We start from the raw sequence: 27,998 nt of genomic DNA, 5'->3' as shown, positions 1-27,998 counted from the left end.
AGCAGCGCTGATCCCGGAAGGGCACGTGTGCTATGCTCGGTGTGGAGAGCAAGGGAGCTGGTGGTGGTTGATGGTTTGAGGACAGTGCGGAGGTTTCCAGCTGCGGACCGATGGCCAGCGCTCTGCTCAGATCAGCCCTGCGGAGAAAACCTCCTCTACAGCCCGCAGGAGCGGACAGGAGGCGCTACAGCCACAGAGTAAGAGTTCATACTGAGAGGAGTTGTTGTTGTTGTTGTTGTTGTTGTGGTGGCCAGTCCTGATTCATTCTGTTTAGCAGTAATGCAAGAGGAGAAGCACTAAAGCAGGGTTTCTCAACCACTGGCCCGAGGACCACAAGTGGGCTGCGAAGCACCCCTTGGTGGTCCTTGGACCCATACTGAGGGGGGCGGTGGTCCGTAGTGGGCTTGTGATGGTACTTTGTCCTAAAAATCAGTGAAAAAATAATTGACTTAACAAAAAAAGTAAATAAAATGTTTTCAAACAGTTAACAACATTAATACAGGCCCCACAGTAACAGAGCACCAAGGCAGCTTCAGTTTTCTTGCCCTTTGCCTCTAGAAACACCTGACCAATCAGTTGTCCACACCAATATTCTGTTGCTGTTTCATGTTCACTGATACACATCACATATTGCAAGAGCAGCCCCCCACAAATCACTGTGACATGGCTGAGAACCCCTGCACTGAAGGTCGAGGGTCAGAGTGCCATTAGAGTCCACACCTGTTTGTACCTTGTGTTAGACATCTGCTTCTATGTGTTTCTCAAGCTTGTGTGCATTCAGAGTTCATTAGGAACGTAGTGCATTTTTTTTTTCTATTGCACGTGCCCAGTCCTGGTCCTGGAGATCCCTGGTCCCCATTTCCAAAAAAGGTTGGAACGCTGCACAGAATGTAAATAATACAGAGCCATGCTGTTGTAATACATGCAGAATGTGGTTTGACATTGTCTTGCTGAAATAATCAAGGCCTTCCCTGAAAAAGACGTCCTCTGGATGGCAGCATATGTTGCCAAAACATATATATATATATATATATATATATATCATTCAGCATTAATGTTGCCTTCACAGATGTGCACGTCACCCATGCCATGTGCACTAATGCCCCCCTATACCATCATGAATACTGGCTTTTGAACTGTGCACTGATAACAAGCTGAGTGGTCTTTAGCCCGGAGGACACAGTGTCCATGATTTACAAAAAGAATTTAAATGGTTGATTCGTCGGACCACAGGACACTTTTCCACTTCGCCTCAGTCCATTTTAAATGAGCTCGGGCCCAGAGAAGGTGGCAGCATTTCTGTGTCCTGTATATAGTTGGTTTCATTTTTGCATTTTAGAGTTTTAACTTGCATTTGTGGAAGCAGTGATGAACTGTGTTCACAGACAGTGGTTTTCAGAAGTGTTTTTGAGCCCATACAGTGATTTCCACTACAGAATCGTGGCTGTTTTTAATGCAGTGCCGCCTGAAAGCCCAAAGATCACGGCCAGCAAATGGCCTTACACCTTGCATACAGAGATTTGTTGGCCCCGTCCCAACTTTTTTGGAATGTGTTGTTGGCATCAAATTCAAAATGGGCATATATTTTACAAAAAACAATAAAATTTCATTTGATTTGTTGTCTTTATACTATTTTCAATGAAATATAGGGCACAAATGATTTGCACATCATTGCATTTTGTTTTTATTTACATTTTGCACAGCGTCCCAACTTTTTTGGAAATGGGGTTGTACCATCCTGCAGAGGTTAGCCCCATCTCTAATCTAGCACACCACCCAATACACGTACTGAAGACCTCCAGGAGCATCTGAACAATAGAGAACATTATGTGTTGTGTCTGTGAACATTCTGTGAATATTATGTCTTGGATCTGAACTTTCCAGGGTGGTAGATCTCCAGTACCAGGTTTGAGCCCACCGATATAGACAGTCACTGAAGATCCATCTCAGATATTACTAAATTAAAGTTGTATTAACACTGTATTTGTACTGTAATACTGTATTTTACTACAACAGTGTATTTATACTATAACACTGTACTTAACTATAGAAAATGTACCATCACAGTAGGTGCCATGATGAAGAATAAGGGACACCGTTGAAGCCTTTAGAAAGGCTGATCATTTGTTGTTTTCTCTATATTTGATAGGGTGGGTCCGTCCAGCGTGTCCACTCATCGCAAAATAGATAAAGCAGTTGTGATGCTTTTTTCAGTATTCACAGTAATATTGTGTAAATAACTGTTACAAATCTGGTGTTATATGGCAGCCAGTTTAGCCTGAAATATTCCACCCTGTCAGTCACAATTTCAGTGTGATGTGGGTTATAATTATTTTTATTTTGCACAAATATGTAAAAATGGGGAAATCTGTTTTTGGTTAAGAGCAAATGGTCTATTTGGCAGCCATCTCCTGTAATGACAGACAGACGCTATTATCGGACGCTTCTGAATTATCTTACAGTGTCCTGCTTTTCTGAGAAATCCTGATGTTATCCTCACAATACGCTTTTCTAAGTCTATGGCCGGGATGGCTATCGCTTCTACTGCACAGACCATAAAACAGACAGATTTACACCATTTATAGAGAAAGCCTGTAAACAACTACAACCAGTGCAGAGTAACTGCATAAACTGCTGATTGGATGTCAGCCCACTGTGACATCATCTTATTTCATTCAGTTATTTACCGGCGGTTCCCTTTTCTTCTTAAATAATTTATTTTTGTAAACTCTGTATTAAAAAACATTAAACTCCTAGTTTTTCATAGTCTGTTTCACATGCGTGAGGCTCCAGTCCTCACGGGCCAAAACACTGCAGACTTCAGCACACTGTCTCATTAAACTCACCTGATTCAGCTCATCAGCTAATTAGCAAGGCCTTCATGAGCTGACTTCAGAGCATTAGATGAGGTCTAATCTACGCAGCACTTTGGCCTGGAAGGTCCCCAGTTTGACATTCCTGGCCTATTTAGATCTAAATATTATAACCCTTATTTGTGATGCAGACCAACGTCGGACCAGAATAAATTAACATCTACTTCTGTTGTTTTCAGTTTGCTGGTAATGGTGCATCCTTAAACCCCCAGCAGTTGTGATTTGCTTATGATCTTAGTCATGATCTTTTCTTGGCCTTTTACTTGATCTTGGTCAGTTACAATATAAAAACCTGATGTTGTTTGGCAGCAGGTGGAGACCTGTAGGTTTAGCTCTCTTTAGCTGCCTCTGAAATTAGAGACATAGTGCCCTACATGTTGTGTCAGTCTTGTCGTAGTATTGCCTGAATTCTTAATGGTGATTCTTTGGTCAGCCCATGGTCATCCTACAGCTAGTTCACTGTATAGTAAACACTGTGTAGCGAATAGTGAATGAGTTAATAAGTAAACCGTTCTGAACACAGTGCTGGACTCCTGTAGTCCCCCTGTCCTGCGCATTATAGTGTGGCGCAGTGGTTGCCAGCTCCAGTCCTGTCTGCTCTTATCCTGAACAGTTCCAGTGAAATAATCGATAAAAACAGAAGGGAAACATCAGGGCCTTCTAGGACCGTGCCTTCCGTAGCAAAATCATCTTCATGCATGACAATGCACCATCTCATGCTGCAAAGAATACCTCTGTGTCATTGGCTGCTATGGGCATAAAAGGAGAGAAACTCATGGTGTGGCCACCATCCTCCGCTGACCTCAACCCTATTGAGAACCTTTGGAGTGTCCTCAAGCCAAAGATCTATGAGGGTGGAAGTCCCTTCACATCAAAACAGCAGCTCTGGGAGGCTATTCTGACATCCTGCAAAGAAATTCAAGCAGAAACTCTCCAAAAACTCACAAGTTCAATGGATGCAAGAATTGTGAAGGTGATATCATAGAAGGGGTCCTATGTTAACATGTAACTTGGCCTGTTAAGATGTTTTTGATTGAAATAGCTTTTGATTTCAGCAAATGTAACCTCTTAATGCTGCAAATTCAACAAATGACCATTTTCAGTTCTTTACAATCTATAAAATGTTTCGAAACTGTTGTGCATAATAATTTGGAACAGTGCTTTTTGAGTTTTTTTTATTTTTGAAAAAATACTGTTGTCATTGGGAGGTTTGTTCAATAAAATTCGATTTATACTCTAAAGGTTGATGACTTTAAAATTATACTGACTGTCATTTGCATCGACCATTTAGGAAAATCAGAAAAAAATATCGTTTGCATAATAATTTGGAACGTGGTGTAGTGTTATAGAAGTTCTCTTGATTCCCAAAACATATTTAGAAAACTGTACCATGATGTAATTCATCACAGTAACGATAACAGACCATCATACTGCCCACCTCAAGTCATCAGCTCACCTGAACCAGGTATTCAGGGTTGTTGATTGTTTGGTTGTTTTACTGTTTGTTGATAAATATTGGAGCTGTGATTTGCTGCTTTTCTGTGTGTTCCCTGCAGAGTGGAGCCCTCGAGCGGGCAATAGCAGCGTTCCGCTCGGTCAGCGGGGATGAAGGTGTGAGTCTGGGTGAAGCGGTCAGGGAACAGCACGGGAGGGACGAGTCTGTGCACAAGTGAGACTTCTTACTCAGTCCTGTTCCTGTAGACCTCTGAAGTCATTCTGTAGTCGGAGTCATGCGCATATTGGGAACCCTTGTTTATTTTCTCAGTGAGAAAAATGAATGGCGTTCTCAAAAACTGCCGCTGTTGCGTCCTGTGGAAAACAAAAAGGCTCCAAAGCTGACACTTTGCCCTTTTTTCTCATCAGTGTCACTGGATCCTCTGAAATATGAGGTCATTTAGGTGCTGAAATATGAATTATGCTACATACATGCTACAAGCAAGCTAACGCTCCTTCACACCGTAATGATGTCAAGTCAAGTCAAAGGTTATTTATATAGCGCTTTTTACAACAGGTGTCGTCACAAAGCAGCACTACAGAAAAAAAAATCCGGGTCCGAGCCCCCATGAGCGTCACCGGTGGCAACAGTGGCAAGGAAAAACTTCCTAAGAGCAAAGAGGAAGAAACCTTGAGAGGAACCAAGACTCAAAAGGGGAACCCATCCTCCTCTGGTCGACACCAGATAGCAAACAGTGTTAGTATAAAATATTAGAATACAAAACGGGGAAAAACAGGTGGAGCAATGGTTAATTAGATAGTTTGAGTTTATGCAGCAGCAGGAGGGTCAGATCATGAGGGTGAGGTTTGCACAGCTTTGTACAGCATGAAGCTCCATGGTGGTCAAAACTGTGCAGATCAGCCAACAGAGATGGAGCTCTTGTGAATCTAGAAGCTCTAGTGGCTCCCATGTGGCAGACATCGCTCAGGGGCTCAAATAAAGGGAGGGAGAGAGAGAGAGAGTGAAAGAGAGAGAGAGAGAGAAAGAGAGAGAGAAAGAGAGATAGAGAGATAGAGGGATAGATAGATAGATTAGCATGACAAGCTCCTTGGTGTTCCACAAATTATCCATCAAGCGAGGAGGACAGTCATCAGCTCATCAGCAGAGAAGATAGAAGGAGACAGAGCAAGACAGAGGCAAACAATTTGTAAGTTAAGTCCGTTTATGGAGAGATATTAGAGAGTAATAGTACAAACAACTGATTTTAGCAAAATGCTCGTGCAAAAACACAGGTTTTCAGTCTAGTTTTCCTATGTAGGGGCTACGTAGGAAGATGCTCAACCACCAGCTGTGGTTTTTCTAATTCTAGAAGCGTCATCAGGCTGCGATTTTGTGAGTGCAGCGTACGTGTGGGTTTGTATGACTGAATTAATTCACTAAGATGCTGCAGGGCCATTTAATGATTTATACGTTAAGAGAAGGATCTTATACTCTACACGAGATTTAACAGGTAGCCAGTTTGGGAATAAATGGTTATACTTTTTGGTCCTTGTAAGGACTCTCAGCTGCATTCTGGACCAGTTGGAGCTTATTTAGTAACAAATTGGAGCATCCAGCTAAAAGGGTGTTACAGTAGTGATGTCGCATGAAAGTAAGTCTACTATTAAACTTCAGCACTTTTATATAATATTATAACACCAGCTACTCAAACTGTAGCCACCTACAGCCACACTGCCTCCAAACTATCACGTTTGACAAAGCTTGCTGGGGTATTTTGGTGAGGTTGCCAGTCTTATGCTGTCATTTAAGTGCGCAGCAATGTTAGCTTGCATGTAGCTTGCATTGTGGTATTCTGACCACAAACTGGTGCACGACTTCGGAGGTCCATCTGAGAGGTCAGTTTTGCAGCGATGGCTCTAGTTTTACACAATTAATTGAACAGCATTTCGTTCTGTTGTGTCAGGTGTCGTCCCCCAGATGTCGTGGTGTTCCCCCGCTGTGTGGAGGAGGTCAGCGCTCTGGCCAAAATCTGCCACCAACACCAATTACCCATCATCCCCTTTGGCACAGGAACAGGCCTAGAGGGAGGAGTGGGGGCTCTGAAAGTGAGTGAGAGTTCAGGGGGAGTCCTGTCAGGACCAGGGAAGAGACACAGACCAAAACAACAACAAAGGCACATGGCTTAGAGAAACAACAAAACAAAGGCTGAAACATGAAAAGGTTATGAAATTATTAGTAATTATTAAGTTGAAAAATAATGCTATTTGGTCATAAAGCTGGTTTATGACATACAGTGCACTACAGAGAGGAGGGGGCACAATTTAGTTTTTGCTATATAATTTTTAAGCATTTGAGGAAGAATGGTTTACATTCTGTACATCTGAGCTACAAATCAAAATCAACAATCCAGTCAAAAGAGTGCAAATAACTGAGAGGCTAGAAAAATCCAATTAAACAGTACAAACACAGTTAATTTAATACAGTTCTGTGTTGTTTGAACCAGAGAGTTGATGCATAAGAAGCTTATAAAATGAACTGTTTTGAATTTCTATGAGGAGTTTTCTTGTGGAGCCTGACTAGCTGTCATATAACTGAAAATTAGGGCTGGGCAATATGACAATACACATCATTTTCATGATCAATTATGTCACAATACAATACAATATGCTTTTCTACGTATTGTGGATATCATCAGTAATTGTAGAGCACTGACCAACTGCATGTTTCATTATGAAGAGAACAAAATTAGTCCTTTTTAACTGTATTTAGTGCCAAATATTAAATAAAAATCAGTGTATTCACAGTTTTTGATAGTAATTTTTAAAAATGTAGCACTACTGTTTTTTTTTTTCTCTGTTCCAACTGATCAGATATCTAAAAAAAAATAAATATTGTGGCATGTTGTGTATCATAAAAAATTTCTTGAAGTATCGCAATATTATATTTTTGCCGTATCGCCCACCTCTATTCATGGCACACCTCAGTAATCCTGTAAAAAGTTACTTATATGGTCCAAAAATTGTCTTTATTGCCAACCTGGATAAATATCTGTCTCTCTCTGCTGTGGAAATTTACAGATGAGGTTGCTGTGGAAATAAGGGGAGACCTAAAGCATGTTCTGCTAGAACCTATTTAACTAGATAAAAACGTTAGACTGTGCCTACTAACACTAGTGCAGGAGCAAAACGCATGGTCAGTGGAGATTACCTGTTGAAAATAACTTTTTGCTTAAGACTAGATTTTAATCTTCGTCTCTGACTACAACCTAAATGACCTTCACCCTATACACTGTGTACATGCACACAGATTTGTCTGGGATATTATGTACGTTTATAAGCATAATTATAAGCAGATGATACGTCACTCAGAGAGTAAAGGTGCAGTCTCTTCGATTTTAGATGTGCAGAGTCGGTCATATTTGATATGAAGCTGAAGGAGAGATGATCATAAGTTGCAGGTGAAGTGAATCTGTGTGTGTTTGTCTCTGAGGGCGGAGTGTGTTTCAGCCTGAGGAACATGGATGAGGTGCTGGACCTTCACCAGGAGGACTTTGATGTGACCGTGGAGCCGGGCGTCACCCGAAAAGCTCTGAACTCCTACCTGAGGGACACGGGGCTGTGGTTTCCTGTAGGTGAGTTCCACTACAGCACTGACAGGCTTTATACACACAGACTCAGCCAGTACAGGTTCTCAGTCCAGCACCTTTTAAGCCTTGGTTAAGGATTAAGATGTGTCTGGAGAATCCTGAAGAGATTTAATTGGCCCAGAGTGCAAGAAAGTAGAGATCTGCACTCCTGCCGGTTCCTGCTGGACCCGCAGGACCCACCACAATATCTTGCGACGCGGGACTAATTTTCAGTGTTGCGCGCAGGAGTGGACGGGAAACCAGCCCACTGCAGGCGGGAGCAGGCCAAAGCACACATGAAGGGAAATCACGGAAATTAAAGAATAACCTAAATCATGTAGACCGATCACTAAATCACATATATAACAATAAAAAATGATAACAGTAAAACAAATAAAATGAATGAAGTCATTCTAAAGAGTTGCGAAGCAGCTGATCCTGAGAACAACACGCAAATCCTCATATCTTACAGAGACGGCGGAGCGTTCAGTCCGACGGCCACAGCTGCACAGTAAAACCGATATAACCGTTCTGTGGTTTAATTGCTGCTTGGTGTTTACTGGGAATAAATGCCGTTTGGTGAAGTTACTCCATAGTGAGTCTGATGACCATGACTGCTGTGTTATTTCAGCACAGGATAACATATTTGTGAATAGACTGTGTCAGACATTGGATATCAGTTCACCTTGACAAAACTGCGCAAACGGACGCGGGCCAAAACATTTAAGTCACGGGCAGGAGTGGGACAAAGGATTCTGCTTTTCTGCGGGAGTGGGCGGGAGCGGGATGAAATCTTGCGGGAGTGTGCAGGAGTGAAACTGCAAAAAACAGTCACACGCAGACCTCTGCAAGAAAGCTCTTGGTTTCTCCAGCCTTGCATATCGTTCATCTTGTTTATCCTCCCACCAGCTAGTCAGCACTCAGCAGATGCATTTCTGCTTATGTAATTATATGTGGATATTAGGGTTGGGTGGTATAACAGTAATAAGGTATACTGCGATATTAGGGGTGGGAATCTCTAGGCACCTCACGATTCGATTCGATTACGATTCAGAGGGCTGCGATGCGATTATAAAACGATTATTGATGCATCTCGATGCATTTTTTTTTCTATACATGATTTCTATTTTCTTACTGTCTGACGACTTTGTAGGTTTAAAACAAAGTATTTGTAATGATCCATAATGAATTTACATCCAATATCTTTTATTAATAAGACAAATGGAAATGATGTGGCAAGTGAACTAGAAGACTCTCATTCACTGCTCTTGTTTGGAGACGCTGCTGCTACTCATCTGTGATAAAATGCACTGTTACGGTGAAATAAGATAAGTGGTAAGGGATGTCCACGCAGCACATTGTATACGTAGTAACGAGGTTTCGCCGAGCGAGTAGCGAACGAAAAAGGAAAAGAGAAAAACAGACGAACATTTGGAGATGAATAGACTTATTCACATTTATAAGCAGCGCAGTTGGTTTCCTGGTACGTTAAATCTGCAACGAGAGGTGCGAATATGAAGTCGCTTCTCTTTCTAATTTTCCCGTTCCACCTTAAATGGTGCTGCTTTTACATTCGGCGCCTCAGTCAGAATTTAAGGTGGAACGGGAAAGTTCAGCAAGAAGCTGGCGAATGAGAAGCGACTTCAGCCTCGTAAAACAGCGGAAAGCTGACAGACATTTTACAAGAAACTAATCAACTTTTGAGGAAAAGTTTTCTGGCGGAGTTGGAGGAAAGCGGCTGTAGCTGAAGCTTAAAGCAGAGCGAAGTAAGTCCGCATTTTCGTTTATACTGTTTAGCTAAACTAGCACATCATCACATACTGGACATTAAATGTTGCGGCTCCCAAGCTGGTTTGATTTTTGTTGAAAGGACAAAATGGCTCTTCTTATCGTTTGTGTTGTGACTCCTGACCTAACCTGGCTTTAATGCAGAGGGAGCCGGACGGATTTCTCGTTCATCCAGTGGTGTTTTTGTTGTGTGCCGCCACAGACTGTCCGGGCGCTGCACTTACCCACTTCCAAGTTCCGCCTTTTGCGTTCCGTCAACGTTACGTTATAAATTAAATATTTAGAAAATCGATTTTTGACATTTATGAATCGATTCAGAATCGTCCATGTCTGCATTGCGATGCATCTAAGAATCGTTTTTTTCCCACACCCCAATGCGATATTAAGAAAAAGATGATGGTTTTTCAAATGATGACGTGTCAAATTTCTATTTCACATCTGAACGGCCAAATAAACACATTTCACCCATTTATATTTTAGAGGTCACTGATTGGTGGTGTGGGAGCTCACCGATTGGTGGTGCTGATAGAAAGAGGGGAAAAATCAGAGGCAGGAAAACCTCAGAAAAACAATGCATGATAGCAGCTCAACGACAGCTTAGAGCTACACTCGCCACAAAACACACTCAATTTCAGCTTTCACTCATCAGTCACTCGACCCTGCACTCTCAGATATCCTCTAAATGGCACCAGGTAGCTGGAACCAAGCTTGTGCTGTGGTGCGTGGCATGTTTGGCCTGCTAACTAAGTTATTATTAGCTTTCTGCCCCTCCAACTCCGCTCCCTCGACTTTATGACTCTCTGATGTTAGTTTTTATCTTGTGCACTTGGTTCAGCAGAGCTGATTGATGTAAGGTCTGAAGCCCTCTGGATGTGCTCAGCTACAAAAAAAGACGAAGGTACATGGAAAACAGTAGTGGCCTTCTTGAAGCCTAACGTTTTCACTGTACTTTAGTCCATGTTTATAGGTAACAGTGTTTCATACAGTGTCAGAAACCACATGAGCAAGTCAGCTCCATAGGGTTTGAAGTCTGTGATGGTTTTAGATTACAGTTAGCGCAGCGCTAATGAGTGTAGTATAAGCTCCTGTCACTTTCATTGCATTCAGATGCAGGAGTTAAGCAGACGGAGATGTATGTGCTCTGAATTGATCGCGCTGTGATGCGATCACTGTAAGCGGATCAGGGAGGATGAGTATCGACACAGCTGATGTGTTTTCAGACCCAGGCGCTGATGCATCTCTCTGTGGGATGGCGGCCACCAGCGCGTCCGGCACCAACGCGGTCCGCTACGGCACCATGCGGGAGAACGTCCTGAACCTGGAGGTGGTGCTGGCGGACGGCAGCGTCTTCCACACTGCAGGCAGGGGGCGCCGACCAAGGTACATCACCATAGCAACACACCAATGAACTTTAACCTGTTCAGGTGATAAAGAGACGTATCTCAGTACAGAAGTCTGCAGAATGATGAATATAGTACTGCTGTCCTCAGAGTGGGGAGCGGAGGTGATGCACTGACCAGGATTAAAATAATGCATATTGGGATTTTAATGGGTTTTATAATTTCACTACAAATATATGGTGGTCATTTTATGTATTGTGTGATCTGTGTTGCCCCCTAAACTTCAACTATATTCCATTTCACTAGTTAACTGCTAAATATATTTTAAAAACATACAAAAAATTATATACGACACCTATTTTAAAAGTCTAAATCAACTGACTTACATGAATAGATTTATGAATTTAATATTTAATATTTATTATAATAATTAAAAATAAAATCTACAATAATTAATAATAATTATAGTGAATATAATAGTCATTTAAGAATGGTACATCATTTAAATTATATATTTTAATATTTTAATTTGAAAGTGAAAGCCATCTAGTTAAAGGGGAATTCCACCAATTTTTCAAATGTTCTACATACTTCAGTTGTTAAGATTGAGCTTACCGATGTCTTTACAGTGGTGGTGATAGGAACCAGGGGTCACCTTGTCTGCAACACAAATATGGCCATTTTATTCACTATTCAAAACCACCGGTGGACCTACATGTGTCTTCTGAGTTTTTGTATGTCATGTTGATGATGATAAAATAGGGATAAATCTGGAAAAAAATTTATTTTGCCTCACAGCGCTGCAGATTTATACTATTTCATGTAATTTTCTGTGAGGGAGCTTTTAGAGGCACTTCTGACTCTAACATTTTCTAAAACAGAACATTTTGCATCAAACCACTCTGAACGACTTTAACTGTTAAACCATTTGATTACCTTAACCATTTAATTATGCAGAAATTTTGAATTATTAATGGAGTGCCCCTTTGGAGTGAAGAACAGCCCTCCTCTCTCTCTGTCTGTAGGAAGACTTCAGCAGGTTTTAATCTGACCAATCTGTTTGTGGGTTCGGAGGGAACTCTGGGTATTCTGACGAAGGCGACTCTGAGGCTGTATGGAATCCCGGAGAGCATGGTGTCCGCTGTGTGCTCCTTCCCCTCCGTCCAGGCTGCGGTGGACAGCACGGTTCAGGTGCTGCAGGCAGGAGTGCCCATCGCCCGCATCGGTGAGAAGCAGGGGGTGATAGACCTTCAAACAACATATAGCTACTAGCGATGTTTCAGAATATGAATACATTATTAAAAGTAGAAAAAATAATAGATTTGATCCAAATGTTGAATAGATGATTTATAATAGTCTTATAATAATGCACTAATACTCTTATATAAATACACACACTATATGGACAAAAGTACTGAGGCACCCTTCCTAATTACTGAGTTCAGGTGTTTCAGCCACACTCATTGCTAACAGGTGGATTAAAATTAAGCACGTAGCCTTGCAGTCTCGACAGACAAACATTGGCAGTAGAGGGTCGTGCTGATGAGCTCAGTGACTCTAAACATGACACTGTCATAGGATGCCACCTCTGCCACAAGTCAGTTTGTGAAATTTCTGTCCTGCTAGATCTGCCCCAGACAACTGTAAGTGCTGGTATTGTGAAATGGAAGCGCCTAGGAACAACAACAGCTCAGCCAAGCGGTAGACCATGTAAACTAAAAGAGCAGGGCGCTGAGCGCTGAAGCACACAGTGCCTATCCTCTGTTGAATCACTCACTAAAGAGTTCCAAACTGCCTCTGGAAGCAACATCAGCTGAAGAACTACAAGTTAGGAGCTTCACGAAATGGGTTTCCATGGATGAGCAGCTACACACAAGATCAAAATGCACAACGCCAAGTGTCAGATGGAGTGGTGTGAAGCGCCGCCACTGGACTCTGAAGCAACGGATACGCATTCTCTGGAGTGATGAATCAAATTCTCTATCTGTCAGTCTGATGGACGAGTCTGGGTTTGGTGAATGCCAGGAGAACGTTACCTGCCTGACTGCTCTGTGCCAGCTGTAAAGTTTGGTGGAGGAGGGATGATGATATGGGGCTGTTTTTCAGGGGTTGGTCTAGAACCCTTAGTTCCAGTGAAGGGAAATCTTAATGCTTCAGCACCAAGACATTTTGGACAACTGTATGTTTCCAACTCTGTGGAACAGTTTGGGGAAGAACCTTTCCTGTTCCAGCATGACGGAGACCCAGTGCACAAAGCAGCTCCATAAAGGCCTGACTGGGTGAGTTTGGTGTGGAAGAACTTGACTGGCCCTCACAGAGCCCTGACCTCAACCCCATCCAACACCTTTAGGATGAACTAGAATGGAGATTGTGACCCAGGCCCTCTCGTCCAACATCAGTGTCTGACCTCTTAAATGCTCTTCTGGATGAACAGGCAAAAATTCCCACAGACACTCTCCAACATCTTGTAGAAAGATTCCCAGAAGAGTGGAAGCTGTTAGAGCTGCAATAATGACTATGGATTTAGAATGGGATGTCAGGCATATTTATTTATTATTATATTTTATTACATTAACTTGACTTATTTTTAAGTTATTGTTGTAGATAAAGCTCACACTAAAATGTTTCTACTGGTTTCCTCTAACAGAGTTTGTAGTCAGTAAATATACCCCATACGTCCAGCACCATGTCTAATTGAAGATGCACCTACTTCTGATTTGTTTACAAATACAAACACCAATAGTTTTATCTGTTGAACAGAAACAAGCAGCAGAGTCTCTGAACAATCCTATAGGCTACATTTATAATTTATCCAAAGTGTCTTACACTCACTCACTACAGCGTCACTGCGGTAACACAGGGATTAGTGTCTTTCTCAGGAGCTCAGTGCCAGTAGCCTTAAGCTGGGATTAAATCCATGATCTCTTCAGTCATGGTCAGGTTCTCTGACCACCTTCGCCATGACCACATGGACGTTAGCAATGACAAGAAAGCCAACTCTTCCCAAAACTACAGATGCACTGATGGGAATTGCAGGCTGATTTATATATTTCAGTATTTTTCATGTACACATCTGCTGATTCAGAGACATAAGCACTTATAAAATGTAGAAATCAGGCCTAAATCTACTAATTCTGCATTAGCACTACAAAAAAATATGAAAAAATGAAAATTCAGGACAAATTCAGCCAAAAACCAAAACAAAGGGTTATTTTTTATATAATTTTATTTGTGCTAGTCATAATTTCGACACTGCAAAAGTTGCTATATTGGAAAGGACAACTGAGAGAACTAGAGTACTAGTTTAATTTCTAATAGTTTGCAAAATAAAATTAGGTATTAAATGATAATATAATACTTCATGGTTTTACAATTGCATGTAAAGTCAAATTCCAGATTGACTCCATTATAAAGATGGAAAACATCTCATTTTGTTTCATCTGTAATGCACCCGAACTCCAGCCTAGCAGTCTGGAGTTTCTCCACCGGGGGCGCTATTAGCACACAAGTCACCTCAGGTCATCAAGATCGTCATTTAAAGAAGAAAGAGCTATAAACCTCAGCAGGATCAAACAAACAGAACTTTCAAAATCAGAGGGATGAAAGTTTATTACCAAAAGATATTGAGTTGCTCAGTATTATTAATGTGTTAATTATTAACTGTTGATCTGCTGCCCAAACTATTAGAACAGATCTGTGCTGATCGGTGTAGGAGATCGAAGAAAACACTGTTTTTAATAATAATAGTAATAATAACTGCCCTGCGATGGACTGGCAACCTGTCCAGGGTGTATCCTGCCTTCCGCCTAGTGACAGCTGGGATAGGCTCCAGCACCCCACCGTGACCCAGAAGGATAAGCGGTTTAGATGATGTATGTATAATAACTTTATTTATATATTTATTTAATACTCATTGTTTTTCATTTTGATTACCATTCAAATTATTTATTTAAGATTATATTTTGACTATTTCATCTTTAGCTTCTTTTGGCCAGAATGGTCAGCCTTTTTTTCTTTTGTTTGAAAACTGAAAGAGCCACGTTCCACCATTTTCAGCTGGAAATTTTCGGTGGATGAAATTTTTGCCGCATGGTTAAATTGAATGAAATGCAGATGTTGTGGCACAGTAGCTCAGCATCACTTAAACTTTCTGGTCTCACTATCACTCAAATGTCAGCATCTCCTGGCACAGATATGACTTAGATATTATTGTGCCTCTCTACCCAAAACATTCAGTTCCTCGTCTTTAAATTAAATAGTAAGAAAATCAGTGTTTTGCATTGTTAGATGTTTTTTTTAATGGAGCTCTGCTTTAATCGATCAGCCGGCAGGTATGACTAATGTACTGCAGGTGTGTGGCTTATCTAGGAGCAGTACAAAGTCTAACACAGTCAGGGGAACTGAAGAAAATGCAAGATTTGCAGTTTCTCACATTAATGTACAGTAATGCACAGCACAGTGCTGTTTACAGCTGACCGTCCAGCCCAGAGTTTAGAAAACAAACACCACTCTGCAGCTCCTGAAGTCAGCCTGAACTGTGTTCATGTTCCTGGTCATATTAAGCACAATTCATCATATTATATCATTAAAAAGACTGATTTCTTGTTTTCCTGTAATCTTCCATCTAAATGTAATGACTTTTGCCCCATCTATAAAACCTTCCCCTCCCACCTGTCTTGGAGAGAAAACGCTCGGGACCCTCCCTGATACCCTGTTTCACTCAGTTACATCACAGCATGGAAGGAGAACGAGTTATGATTGTTCAGTCATGTTTAATTCTGCTCCTGGGAATCTACAGCCCTTCAGTTTCATCTGTTTCCAACACCCTCGTCAACTAATTCCGAAACCCTTAATGAACTGGACAGTGGGCTGGTGGATTTAAACATTTTTATAATAAAAGCATTGTGGTGACCCTGCGTCCTGCGTGGTCACCAGCACATTTGCTTTCTCTAGTGAATCCATGTGGCCAACTGTAAATGTGTTGCTGCTGTTTATTAGAGTGAGTGTTGTTGTTAGTTGTTATTAGCTGTTGATGGATCACAGTGTAAAATATTAAAAATGTTAATGTGATACTAACATTTAACACAGGGGTCACAACTCCAATGTTAAGAAGAGCCATTTTGTCCTTTCAACAAAAATCAAACCAAATGTCTCAGTATGTGCTGATGTGCTGGTTTAGGCTAAAAATATAAACAAAAACTGCGCTGCTTTAAGCTTTAGCTCAGTTATAGCTGCTTTTCTCACATCTCCGGCAGGAAACTTTTCCTCAAAAGTAGAACAGTTTCTTGTAAAATGTCTCTTAACTTTCTACTTTTTACGAGGCTGAAGTCGCTTCTCATTCACCACCAGATTCACCAGACCCCTCAGTTTACATGAAGACAGGAGAATTTTGGTGAGATACATTTATTGGCCATTGGAAAAGTATTTACAAGACATACTTTGTACATGTATATTTTGTACCCACAAGAGCAAGATTAACCTACTTAGAAAGAACACGCAGATTTAGGTTCTTTAGAGTGCTGCATTTCTCTGGCCTTTAGGCCTCTAGCTAGCCACAGTCCTTGTTACAGTCAAGGTGCAAAATACAGGGGATCCTATGGGGTCCAGTACCCCCTAATTAATCTCTTGGACCCTCTGAATGTCTCAAAATCAAAAGTTAGGGGGTCCCTGAAAACAAACTTATTATGACTTTATGCTGTCCATTAGGGAACAATAAACTCTCAGATACAAAAACAGGGAAAGCTCATTGTTTAGCTATTTCACCCACAATCAGCTTCTGTCTTTGGTATTCTTGACTATAGATGCCGCTCTAGTCTGCCTCAGGGTGGCGCTGTAGCACATTAGTTCACTCAGTTGGCCCTTCATGGCCTAGCAACTGTAACTATGCCCAGGATACCAGAGAACTTGTAGAGAGGAGAATCACCGCTCTCTAATGTCTTCCATGTTTCTCAAACGCTAGAGGGCGCTCCTGAGTGAGTCCAAAATGACTGGGTTGATATGGAGCCTTTGAGCAAAATCATAGTTTATAAATGCTGAAACATTTTTAATGTAAAAGAATCCAATCATAACCTGAACACAGAACAGCATAAACACATATTAACACTACTGTTATATTTTTAAGAGCTTTTAAACTCGAGTTATAAGAGTTTAAAATGGCGCCTCATGTACGTTCATGATGTCATTGAGCACAAATAGCCAATGAGCTGCTCCACTTGCCAACCAATCAGCACTCAGTAGCAGTAATGTTAGCGTCGTGCTGCCCAAAACCCGTTTGCTGTAGAAAAAAGGAAACATACAGGTTATGTTTTCTTTGCTTTTGTTAGTGAAATACATCCTTCTACTCTCTAAAACTAAAGGATTAGAAACTATTTTAACTTTTCGTTTTTAGCCGTTGAGCTCCATTCACCCCCATTCATTGAGGACTCGTTCACAGGCGTCCTCTAGCGTTTTGCAGTATATGCAGTATAGTTGATATAATGGAGGAAATAAGAAGTGGCCAGGCTCCTCATAAATCGGCTCTGAGGAAACCTCTGAAAACCTTTACAGTATACCGCAGCATATTTGTAAATCTGAAAACTCGCTCAGTTTCCCCAGAGTTTGGTAGAAAGAGTGAATTATTACTCTTTATTTTTTTAAACCAGAGACAGAAGAGGAGATGAGTGAAATCTCAGTTAATGTGTGAAGACACAAACTAGAAAAGAGCATTTTCAGAAGAATTATTACATCAATCAGCACCGCTATGATGAATGAGTTAGTAGCCAGCCAGTGTTGCAGAAGCCAGCCACCATGGGACCCCCGAATACCAGGCTGCACTCTACAGTGCTGTAATTCAGAGCAAGCTAATGAAAAGTATCTCCATTGGATCAGAATGATTTCTAGTCCAGCCTCTTCCTTGCAGATGTTGCAGAGTACCTCATTATAGATTAGCATAGCGATCAAGCTTCCGAGTGTCGTAGGTCAGTATAATGATCTGTTAATGCTGCTGTCCTGTGTTTCAGAGTTTCTGGACGATGTGATGATTGGAGCGTGTAATCGTTTCAACTCGCTCTCCTATCCGGTGACACCCACCCTGTTTCTGGAGTTCCACGGCAGCTCCAAGAGCTTAGAGGAGCAGGTGTCCATCACAGGTGTGTGTGTGTGCCAGTGCTGCATTGTTTATTGTACTGTAGCTTTAGAGTGGACTGAAATGAGTAGTGATGCATGTCGGCTTGTGTGTCAAATAATTGTGTGTCAGAGATTCCACACATCCATAAAAAGTCTTAGAGAAGGTTTTAGAAATGTAAGATCAAGTGTTTCATTTTTAATTACGTTAGGCATTAAATTCTGAGATGCCTAAAGAGTCATCATGTATATTAAACCTGTTCAGAATATCCCTCCAACCATAAATATCCAGCCCACAGCAGATCTGTGGTCAGAGATTGACCACCGATGAAGGGTTAGAGGACAGCGAACACACTGAAAAGACGGTGTAAGTAAGAGAGAGAGCAGTAGATCTTGATAGGGGAACAGAAGAGGGCCAGTGACCAGGATATCGTGTTATGCATAAATCTCAAAACTTGTATCCATGTTTGATTTTTTTTAACCAGTCTGTTTAAATAAAATAAGCAATGAGAGATCAACACTAAGCAGAGTAAAAAGCCTGTGATAAAATCACTGTAATGTGCAGCCTTGAGTGGCTTATTGCTTTCACGACATGGCAGACAGCATAAAATATGATAAAATACACAATGTTTCAATAAATAATTTGTTTTTATTAATATTAGTAACTATTAACCATTATTCTACCATGAAATGTAGTTCATTCACAAGGTCATTGTTGCTAAGCAACTGCTGAAGGAGCACAAGGACGTTCAGTCACCCGTCAATGTAAATGCTCATTCCATGAACTTTAACTTTTCTCATATAATAAATAACACTGTTTAATGCTTTATAAATAGTTTCTGTTCAACAGATTACCACCACGACTGCAATGCTAATTTCCATTAGCACCTCTATGTGATTTCCAGCCTTATTTAGCATCTAGCTAAAAGTGTTTATACATCCTTCTGCACACTATGTTGGAAGGAGGGAGGCGTTTGAGATTCAGCCTGGGTTTGATGCTGCTTACGGCAGAACTTACACAGACATCAGGCTGATCAGCCTGGTTCTAGTTAAGAAACGTTTGAACAGAACTGGGTTCTTCATCAGTTCACTCGGTGGTCCATTTGAGCAGCATTACAGTCAAGAGGTTCTTCCTTTGGTCAGGTGGTCATAGCTGTGCCTATATTGAGTGTTTTACAACTTTGAACTTGGCTCAGCCAAAACATTTTAAAACCAGAATTATTTTAAAAATAAGTGAATACATTAATACATGGCATATTTTTAAGTTTGTGTGATGTTGTGAAGTCTGTAAAAGGTATAAAAAATCATTAAATTAAATTTAAAAGTGTGTATGTTCAGAGGAGATCACGAGGGAGAACGGCGGTTCTGACTTTGCCTGGGCGGAGGACGAGGAGACGCGGGCGCGGCTTTGGAAGGCTCGGCATGACGCCTGGTACGCTGCACAGGCACTGCGGCCGGGCTGCAAGGTGAGAACAACAACAACAGAAGTGCTACTGATCAACAGAGCTGAGAAGAAACCAGAAAATAATGTTACTATATCACTACTGTTACATTATTGTATCACGTTTATGGATAGTACGGTTACCAGCTAATAATTCTGATAACTGTCTACGATTATCAGCTTTTCTCATTATATTAACAGTACAGTAATAACACTCAAAAACCTGATCATTCTGCTCACTGGCGACAGGACAGTTTAGGGGGTCCCTGAAAATAAACTTATTATGATGTTATGCTGTCCATGGGGACAATTAGATGCTCAAATACAAACACAGGGAAAGTTCTGTCTTTGGTATTCCTGACTAACCAGAGATGCAGCACTGCTCTGCCTCAGGGTGGCGCTGTAACAGTTTAGTTCACCCAGTTGGTCCTTCATGGCCTAGCAACTGTAACTACGCCCAAGAAACCTCAGAAAAACTTTACAGTATACCGCAGCATATTTGTGTTTCTGAAAACTCGCCCAGTTTCCCAAGAGTTTGGTAGAAAGAGTGAATTATTACTCATTTCTCAAACCAAAGACAGAAGAGGAGATGAGTAAGATCTCAGTTCCTGTGTGAAGAGCGCAGTACCAAACTAGAAAAGAGCATTTTCAGAAGAACTATTAAACCAGCACCGCTATGTTGAGTGAGTTAGTAGCCAGCCAGTGTTGCAGAAGTCAGCCAACATGGGACCCCCGAATACCAGGGGGCATTTCACACACTGGCTACAGTAAAAACACCCAAAAACCTGACCATTCTGCTCACTGATGACAGGACAGGAAATCTAGGAAAAGACATTGTTTAAGAGCTGAACTGAAGCTGACTTCATAGCACATGTAGAACATTAAAGAACATATTTATAAAGCAATACTCAATTGTTTATGCACAGCTTATGATAGTGATGGCAAAGTGACGTATTTTTTTATAGTTTTATAGTTTAGTAAAAAAGAAGGCAGTTCATAAGCTCTGTGAGTTAAATTTCCCCATTTAAAACTTACGACAACGTGGTTGACAATGTGGGCTGTCGTTAAAATTACAGCTCTGTAGTGTAGTATAGTATACACTCTTCAAAAAAGATGGTTCTTCAAGGGTTTTTTACTAAAGACAGTGGTTCTGTATAGAACCATGCACAATCAAAAACCATGTGCGTGCTTAAAGGGTTCTTTGCATGGTGAAATGGTTCTTTAGATTGATGAAGAATGTGCTGTATAATTCTGTGTGGAACCTTCTTGAAAGGGTTCTGTATAGCACCAAAAAGCGTTCTGATATTGTTAAGATGTCAAGCTTGTAACACTACAGGAACCCTGTGCTACACCGGGCACAGGAAGGACACTGGAGGCAGGGCTGAAAGTTGCAGCAGCCATTTAAACTTTTTTTTTTCATGCCAAACAAACAAATCAACTCAAAACCAAAGCTGGCCACTTCTCAGAGCCAAGCTTTTTAGACCCTCGGTCTTTTCAGTTGCTCTTCCCTCCTCTCTCTCTCTCTCTCTGTTCCCTCTTTGCTATTTTTAAAAGGTGCTCACGCTGATGCTGGCTGTCATTAAGGGCAGCGTGAGCACCTGAACCGAGAGGGACAGAGAGCTCTGCCTTCCCACCACTGCCCCCGCTCCTCAGCTTGGCCACCGGGATCCAACATGAGGCACAGCCTGCCAGCCTCGCTGCGGGACAGGAGGCGGTGCCCAGGGGTTTGGGACTCGTGCAACATCCGTCACCCTACAGGTGACCTGAAATCATGTTGTTGGTTGACAAGTGACTCTTTTAGCACTGAGTCAAGTTACTGGAGCCTCCACTTTCACTCTGGTCCACACTGAGAGAATGATTAGTGTGCGAGTGTATGCGATCTTCATAAACAGGAGCAGAAAAGAAATGTGACTGACATTCTGATTGGTGATGTTTGCCCTGTTGTGCCCCCCATTCCCCACAAACTCTCTGCTCACTTTGTGGGGCACGCTGGGACGTGCACTCTTTTTCTCCATCTGCGCCCTTGTGAAAGGACTGAGTGGATGTAAGAGGGTCACTGGCTCTTTGCTGTTTGACATGTCATTAGAATACCTGCCTCTTGTGGCTGTTATCGTTCTCCTGCTCTCTCTCGTGGCTGACGGCCGTCTCCCACTGTCACTCGCAGCCTAGGCGTGCAAGGCTCGGGCACTGCTTTCCCGCCCTCTCTGGCGGGCTGTCATTATTGCCCATGGGTCAGGCAACTGGTAGAGTGCTATATAGACCCATTATCAAAAAAGTTCTACACAGAATTATATAAAACACATTCTCCATCAATCTGAAGACCCATTTCAGCATCTAAAGAACCCTTTAAGCATGCAAATGGTTTTGAGTGTTCATGGTTCTATACAGTCTTTAGTCTTTACTAAAGAACCCTTGAGTGAAGCCTTCAGTGAAAATGTGCTGGTTACAGTGGCTTCACCAGCCCAGACACCTTCTACAGCGGACTGGACCTGCAGCTCTTCTCTCTCTCGCTCTCGCTCTGCAGGCGTATGCCACTGATGTCTGTGTGCCGCTGTCTCGCCTGCCTCAGATCATAGTGGAGACCAAGGAGGACCTGATGAGAAACAACCTCACAGGTACAGACTCATTATTCCAGTTCTGCCCTATAAGAGCAAATACACACTTACAAATTTAGAAATTATTCTGCACAGAATCACCCAGATTCACTAATCATGTGAATCCATCCTAGTCTTGGGCTAGAAGGTCAGGTAGAGGTTTAAATCTCTGACCGATGATTTGATTTGATTATTATTCTCAAATCTCACATTTTTGTTGTGATTTTATTATTTTGATGTCAGAATGAGTTTGAGAATGAGATATTTACAAAGTAGTGAAGCTTTATTTAAATTCAAAAATAGCTTGAATTTTATTTTAGCCAGAAAGGGCAAGTTTGATGGAATATTATTATACGTGAATGAGACGGCACGATACCAATATTAAAACTTTGAGTATCGGCTGATACACATTAGCCCTTGTGTGGTGTTGATGTGTTTGTTACTCAGTGGTCTGGTGGACCCACCACATTATTGTTATTTAAATCAATACAGCCATAAAAATCAATGTAAAAATACCAGATGTTTAAAATATCACGAGTGGTGTAGAGTTTTCACCAGTGTAGGGTTCTCCTTTAGCAGCTGTAGCCAGTCAGCAGCCTGTCCATGTTGTCCACCCTCACACACACAGACACATATACAAACACATACACACACAGACACACACACTAACAGCAGGCCATGTAGGAGGAGAACAGAGTGAAGGACACAGCACCTCCACACTTTTACTCCCCGCAGGTTCACCCAACACCACATGTGTAATATAAATGTGTGGGGGGTGAACAGAGTGACGTCACTGAAAATGGGTTATTTTATATGTTCTTCACAGAAAATGAGCAAAGACCAAAAATCTCAGGTTGAAATAATAATAAATCGCGTCATTTGTTATTTTGGTAAACACTGAAAATGGGTCCCACAGACCTGAACACCACACAAGGGTTAAATATTTTTCTTTCAAATCTACTAAGCTTTGAAATTAGCTATTTGTAAATAAAGCACTTCACTTAAAGGGGAACTCACAGCGAACCACTCTGAATGATTTTGTTAACATCAAAACCATTGAATGATGGGAGTAATTTTGCAAAATCGGTGGACTTCCCCTTTAAGATGATGATCTAAAAGTAGTCTGTGATGCTGAAACTATTCAGCCGCTCTGTTAACCCCAGGGGCAGAACAACACAGCTAATGACATCACACAGTGTGAGTGCTGTTTCAGGATAGATCTGGTACAGGATTGGATCATATTCTTTCTTTTTCCCGTTCTGATATCCCCTCCAGCATCTTCTGCTGATATCAGTGTGATACTGACACCTGGCGTCAGATCTGTCGTCTTTAACAATGGAATATAATCAGATGTAATATTACAAAATGGATGCAGTTGAATCTCCTCCTTCAGAGCAGTGCATTGTTGCGGTTTTACACCCCTACTGTTTGTTTTGGTGGGATGGTTTGTAATGGTGTTGTTTTTTTTTGGGTGAGGTCCTATCGCCGGTCACGTAGGAGACGGAAACTTCCACTGTATTATGGTTCTGGACCCTAACGACCCGGATGAAGTGCAGAGAGTTCACGAGTTCACAGATAGGCTGGCCAGGTCTGCACCTCCCTCCTTATCTCTCTCTTTTTCTCCATCTTTCATTGATAATTTTAGCTTGATGCTCCTCTTTTCTGTAGATTTAGTATGTTAATATGTTTCTCTTTCTGAGATCACCACAAATCAGATTTCAGAACTCCTGGCTGACCATCTCAGGTTTGCCTTATACTCCCAGGCTTGAATGTTCTTCAGTTTCTAAGGTAGAGGGGCTTTAAAGCGTCAGTGTGGCCTTTAAATGAGTGTTATGTGAAAAAGGTGCAGTTGCATTCATTTTAAACAAGACTAGGGCTGCACGATATGGGCATAAATGTATTATTTGATAAAGCTGTTCTATCTGATTATTTATTTATTTCTTTAGCTGTGTGAACAGAAATCTAACTAACCTTTCCTTTAAGCAAATGGCAAATCTAAAAAATCCATATTCAAAAATGAACCATTCACTGTTGTGCAAAATAAAAATAATCAAATACTAATAGCTACTTATATCAGAACTGCCCGCACATTTTTGTGCACTGTAAGGCTGAATGAGGACACAGTGTCACTGATGTGAAACGCTGCTTTTATGAAGCATCAAAGCTATTTGACTGCTAAAGGCGCCCCCTTGTGGACGATTTGTAGCTATTGGAACGAGAGTGGGTTCTGTGATGTGCATCAATCTAAAGACAGTCAGGTTTTCCTGACCAGCCTTGTCTATTTGTGCTGGCAGTGAGGCTACAATCACAAATATATATATATATATATATATATATATATATATATATATATATATAATATATATTATTTTCAAAATTGGCTTACAAAAACAAACATCTATATTTCGTTCATTAAAAATCTCATGATGATGCAGGTTTGTTGTAACAGTGTCATTACTGCTTCATACAGTTTACTATACAGCCTATGCATTTACTCTCACTCATCACATTTTAAGCAGTTTTACAGGCAGTTTTTAGTAGTTAGTAGATTAGTAGAGTAATTTCTGACTTCAAGCCCAGCACAGAGAAGCACTTGTTGGGCTTCTAATGTTATGTTCTACCAAATTAGTCATGTCACTTTGGCGCTGCCTGTGTGAGGTAATTTGATCTGTCATCGCAGCTCTTAACAATATGTTTATCGCAGAAACTCATATTGCGATAATGATTAGGATATCGACCAGCACTAATAAGGACGTGAATTTGTATGGTGTGTTTAACCACCAAAACCAAAAAATACAGAGACTGGAGCAAATTTGGCCCTTGATGTATCTCCACATGGGCGTATTAAATCTTTCAAACTTTGGTATTTATTACTCATATCACTGCACTCTTATCAAAATTAAGCAGTATTAGCCTTTAGCTTTAAATTAATAAAATAAAAATGAAAATATCCACATCCAGCCTGCTTGTCCAATGCATATTGCTTATCTGAGATGGTCACTCAGGAGGCTTCTGGTATTTTCATTATTTTTTTATCAATGTCATACCATGGCCAGACGAGTTTATAACATGTTTTCAGCAATCTGTCTCTCTCCCTGTGTTTATATAGGAGGGCACTGGCCATGGATGGTACCTGCACAGGTGAGCATGGTGTGGGTTTGGGGAAGCGGACCCTGCTGAGGGAGGAGTTGGGACCGCAGGCTATGGAGGTCATGCAGGGCCTGAAGGCCACACTGGACCCCAAAAACCTCATGAACCCGGGGAAGGTCCTGTAGAGGCCGAGGAGACACCAGCAGCGACTCTACCATATCCAACCACTCCAACAGTCCAGGGACGCTTTCTTACTGCACTGCAGATTAGGGCCGGATGACATGATGATATAGCATTATTATGATAAATTATACCACAGTAAGCTTCTCTAAGCACAGCTTGGGTATCGTACTTCAAGAACACTGAACAACTGCAGGTTTTGTTGAAAAAGACGTTTCAAAGGGGCTCCCAGGTAGAGTAGCTGTGGTTTCAACAGGTTTGAATACTGATTGTGCCCAAAAAAGTCAGATGACGCCTTTTTAAACGTTTCGTGCTTAAACATAAGCAGGACACGCTTCGTATGGGGCAGGGTTACGCATTCGTCTGACAAGTAGGTAAACGTGAAACCACTCTGAGAGAACACTGAGCCGATCCAAACTGAAGGTGAAAAAGGGTTTTCTATTCATTATTTCACAAGTGACATTTATAACTATAATATAAAACCCTTTTTCACGTTCAGTTTGGATTAATCTATTAGCCGAGTCAGAGTTATAAAGCAGGAGGCGGTCACTGGTTGAAATATGGCATCAGTTCATGGAGAAAGTCCCAATTCCATTTCACTCCTCGCCCCTACCACTTAACCCTTAGCCCCCTGTTTTGCGTGTTCATGTGTAGGGGTAGGGTGTCCTGATTTTTGTTGAGATAGAGGGGTAGGTCTAGGCTACATGGGCTACATGGCCCTCCAAACAGAGGTTTTTCAGAGGCAAAAAGAAAAACAGGCAAGATGGCTGCACAAGCGACCACAACCCCACAAATGTCAGAATTTTCTCTGTTAAAAATGACAGCAACCATTGTTTTATCTTAATTTAATGTCGTTTCAATGTATTATGGTCCTTTTCTTCATAACAAGCATAAAAATCACTAGTGTTGTGATGTATCAGTAGCTAAATGTCCCGTTCCACCTTAAGTGATGCAGCAGTTTTGACGCCTGAAGCGCCAGAATGCAACTGCTGCTCCATTTAAGGTGGAACGGTAATTTGAACAAGAAACTGGCGAATATCTGACTTCAGCTTCACATCACTGAAGAATTAGGGGTGGGCGTTAATAAGTAATTGCCCCCCGCTCTTCAAGGGCATATGATTCCCTAAATGTAACTAAAGCCCAGCAGTGAGGAGCTGAACTTTACCCTCCTCTGCTGTCACTGCAGACTGGCAGGGTCGCCTACAGAGCAGCACTAGTAGCTGTTAATGAAGTGATGCTCTTTTTATTTGAGGGTCCCATTTTGTATGGAAGATTTCAGCCACTACCTGTTGAAACTCAGTTCTAAGGGGCAAGGTGACACTCGAAAACAAGGGGTAAGGGTAAAAATAGTCTCGCCCTTCAAGAAAATGAGCCAGTCAGCTCACTGGTTGTGCCGCAAGTGGGGAAAAGCTGCCCCTCGTTGTCGAGACCTGCCCAAGCGCAGTAGCCAGAACAACCTGAAAAAACACGCTTTAGTGCGTTACTGAGCCAAACGCTACAAACAGTTTATGAGATTTTTGTCAGGCTTTATCAGTGATTGAAATGGTAATTTGACCTTCAGTGTTGGGTATTTTGGTCTCTCCCTATTCAGAGAGAGGAGTCTGGTCTTGAATGGCTGGAAATAACTGTCTGGTGGTGTGGCAAATATGGCCGCCGAGTGAACAGACTTTCCAGTAAGGACTTTGGCTAAGAGTTGTGCAGCTCAGGGTGTTCGAAAACTGCCAAAACTAGCTGTTTCTCCGTTAATGACTAGAAGACGTTCTCAATATTGAACGGTAGCTGTGATGATATACGGCAAATTTTATGACACTCATCAGATTTTTGGGCACTGTGGTTGTTGCTCCATTGAGAACAATGAAAAGAAGCACACGAGACAGTTTGAAAAGGCGTCGCCTGAACAGACCCTAAGAATGTAGTAGGAATGTAATTGGCCGTTTAACTGAATGCAGTGATGCAGTGTCATATAAAAGTTCTTGTATTCCTAGTTTTTGATCACATTTTTAAAAATTAATTATCGTAAAATTGTCTTCACCGCATCTCATGTTCCTACCTCTGACTGCACGGCTTTCATCCATCAGATGCCAAACTGATGCTCAGCAGGTGTGTAGTATCTAATGCCATCGTGATATAAGCTTTTCAGAAATGCGTGTGGTGCCTCCATGCGTCTGCGTGGAATGCGCTGTGACATGGCGTCTACTCAGGTTTGCCCTCACAGGTTTCATCTCAGTCCTTCCAGGCGATGAGATGAAGATCCTGTATTTCATATTCATGTGTTTCTGACCTGTAAATCTGGCTCCTCGCCGAATCAGCTCAGTTGAATTAGAACTGACCAAACGCACACAGTGTTGACCGAGCAGCTTAGCTGTCAGAGACATGAAGCTTACTGAGCTGAGTATGATCAGAGAGCTTGTACAGAGGAGAATTACCACTTTGTAATGTCTTCAAACACTAGAGGGCGCTCCTGAGCGAGTCCAAAATGAATGGGTTAATATGGAGCATTTGAGTAAAATCATAGTTTATAAATGCTTAAA

The 27,998-nt window shown here is 41.5% G+C and overlaps 1 protein-coding gene across 1 annotated transcript; it reads left to right on the top strand.

Moving 5' to 3' along the window:
* Nucleotide 1: 1 nt before the first annotated feature.
* Nucleotides 2-27,982, top strand: ldhd (lactate dehydrogenase D). Its single transcript, XM_036568051.1, has 11 exons — nucleotides 2-197; nucleotides 4,430-4,542; nucleotides 6,272-6,413; nucleotides 7,798-7,939; nucleotides 10,942-11,101; nucleotides 12,087-12,286; nucleotides 18,060-18,188; nucleotides 19,501-19,628; nucleotides 22,128-22,218; nucleotides 23,674-23,785; nucleotides 25,307-27,982. Exons 1-11 carry the CDS (start codon nucleotides 111-113, stop codon nucleotides 25,470-25,472), a joined length of 1,470 nt encoding a protein of 489 aa, XP_036423944.1. The 5' UTR covers nucleotides 2-110; the 3' UTR covers nucleotides 25,473-27,982.
* The last annotated feature ends 16 nt before the right edge of the window (nucleotides 27,983-27,998 follow it).

Source organism: Colossoma macropomum, unplaced genomic scaffold (genome assembly GCF_904425465.1).
Source record: "Colossoma macropomum unplaced genomic scaffold, Colossoma_macropomum, whole genome shotgun sequence".
Taxonomy (NCBI): Eukaryota; Metazoa; Chordata; class Actinopteri; order Characiformes; family Serrasalmidae; genus Colossoma; species Colossoma macropomum.
Note: the sequence above shows the minus strand (reverse complement) of the source record. Positions and strands in the feature narration are given on the sequence as shown.

Bases quoted from the DNA above. Each gene is read 5' to 3' on its own strand.
- ldhd (XM_036568051.1), top strand. From the start codon at position 111: ATGGCCAGCGCTCTGCTCAGATCAGCCCTGCGGAGAAAACCTCCTCTA. The intron at 12,287-18,059 runs GTGAGAAGCAGG...CCTGTGTTTCAG, and splicing joins AGTGCCCATCGCCCGCATCG to AGTTTCTGGACGATGTGATG. The intron at 23,786-25,306 runs GTCTGCACCTCC...GTGTTTATATAG, and splicing joins TTCACAGATAGGCTGGCCAG to GAGGGCACTGGCCATGGATG.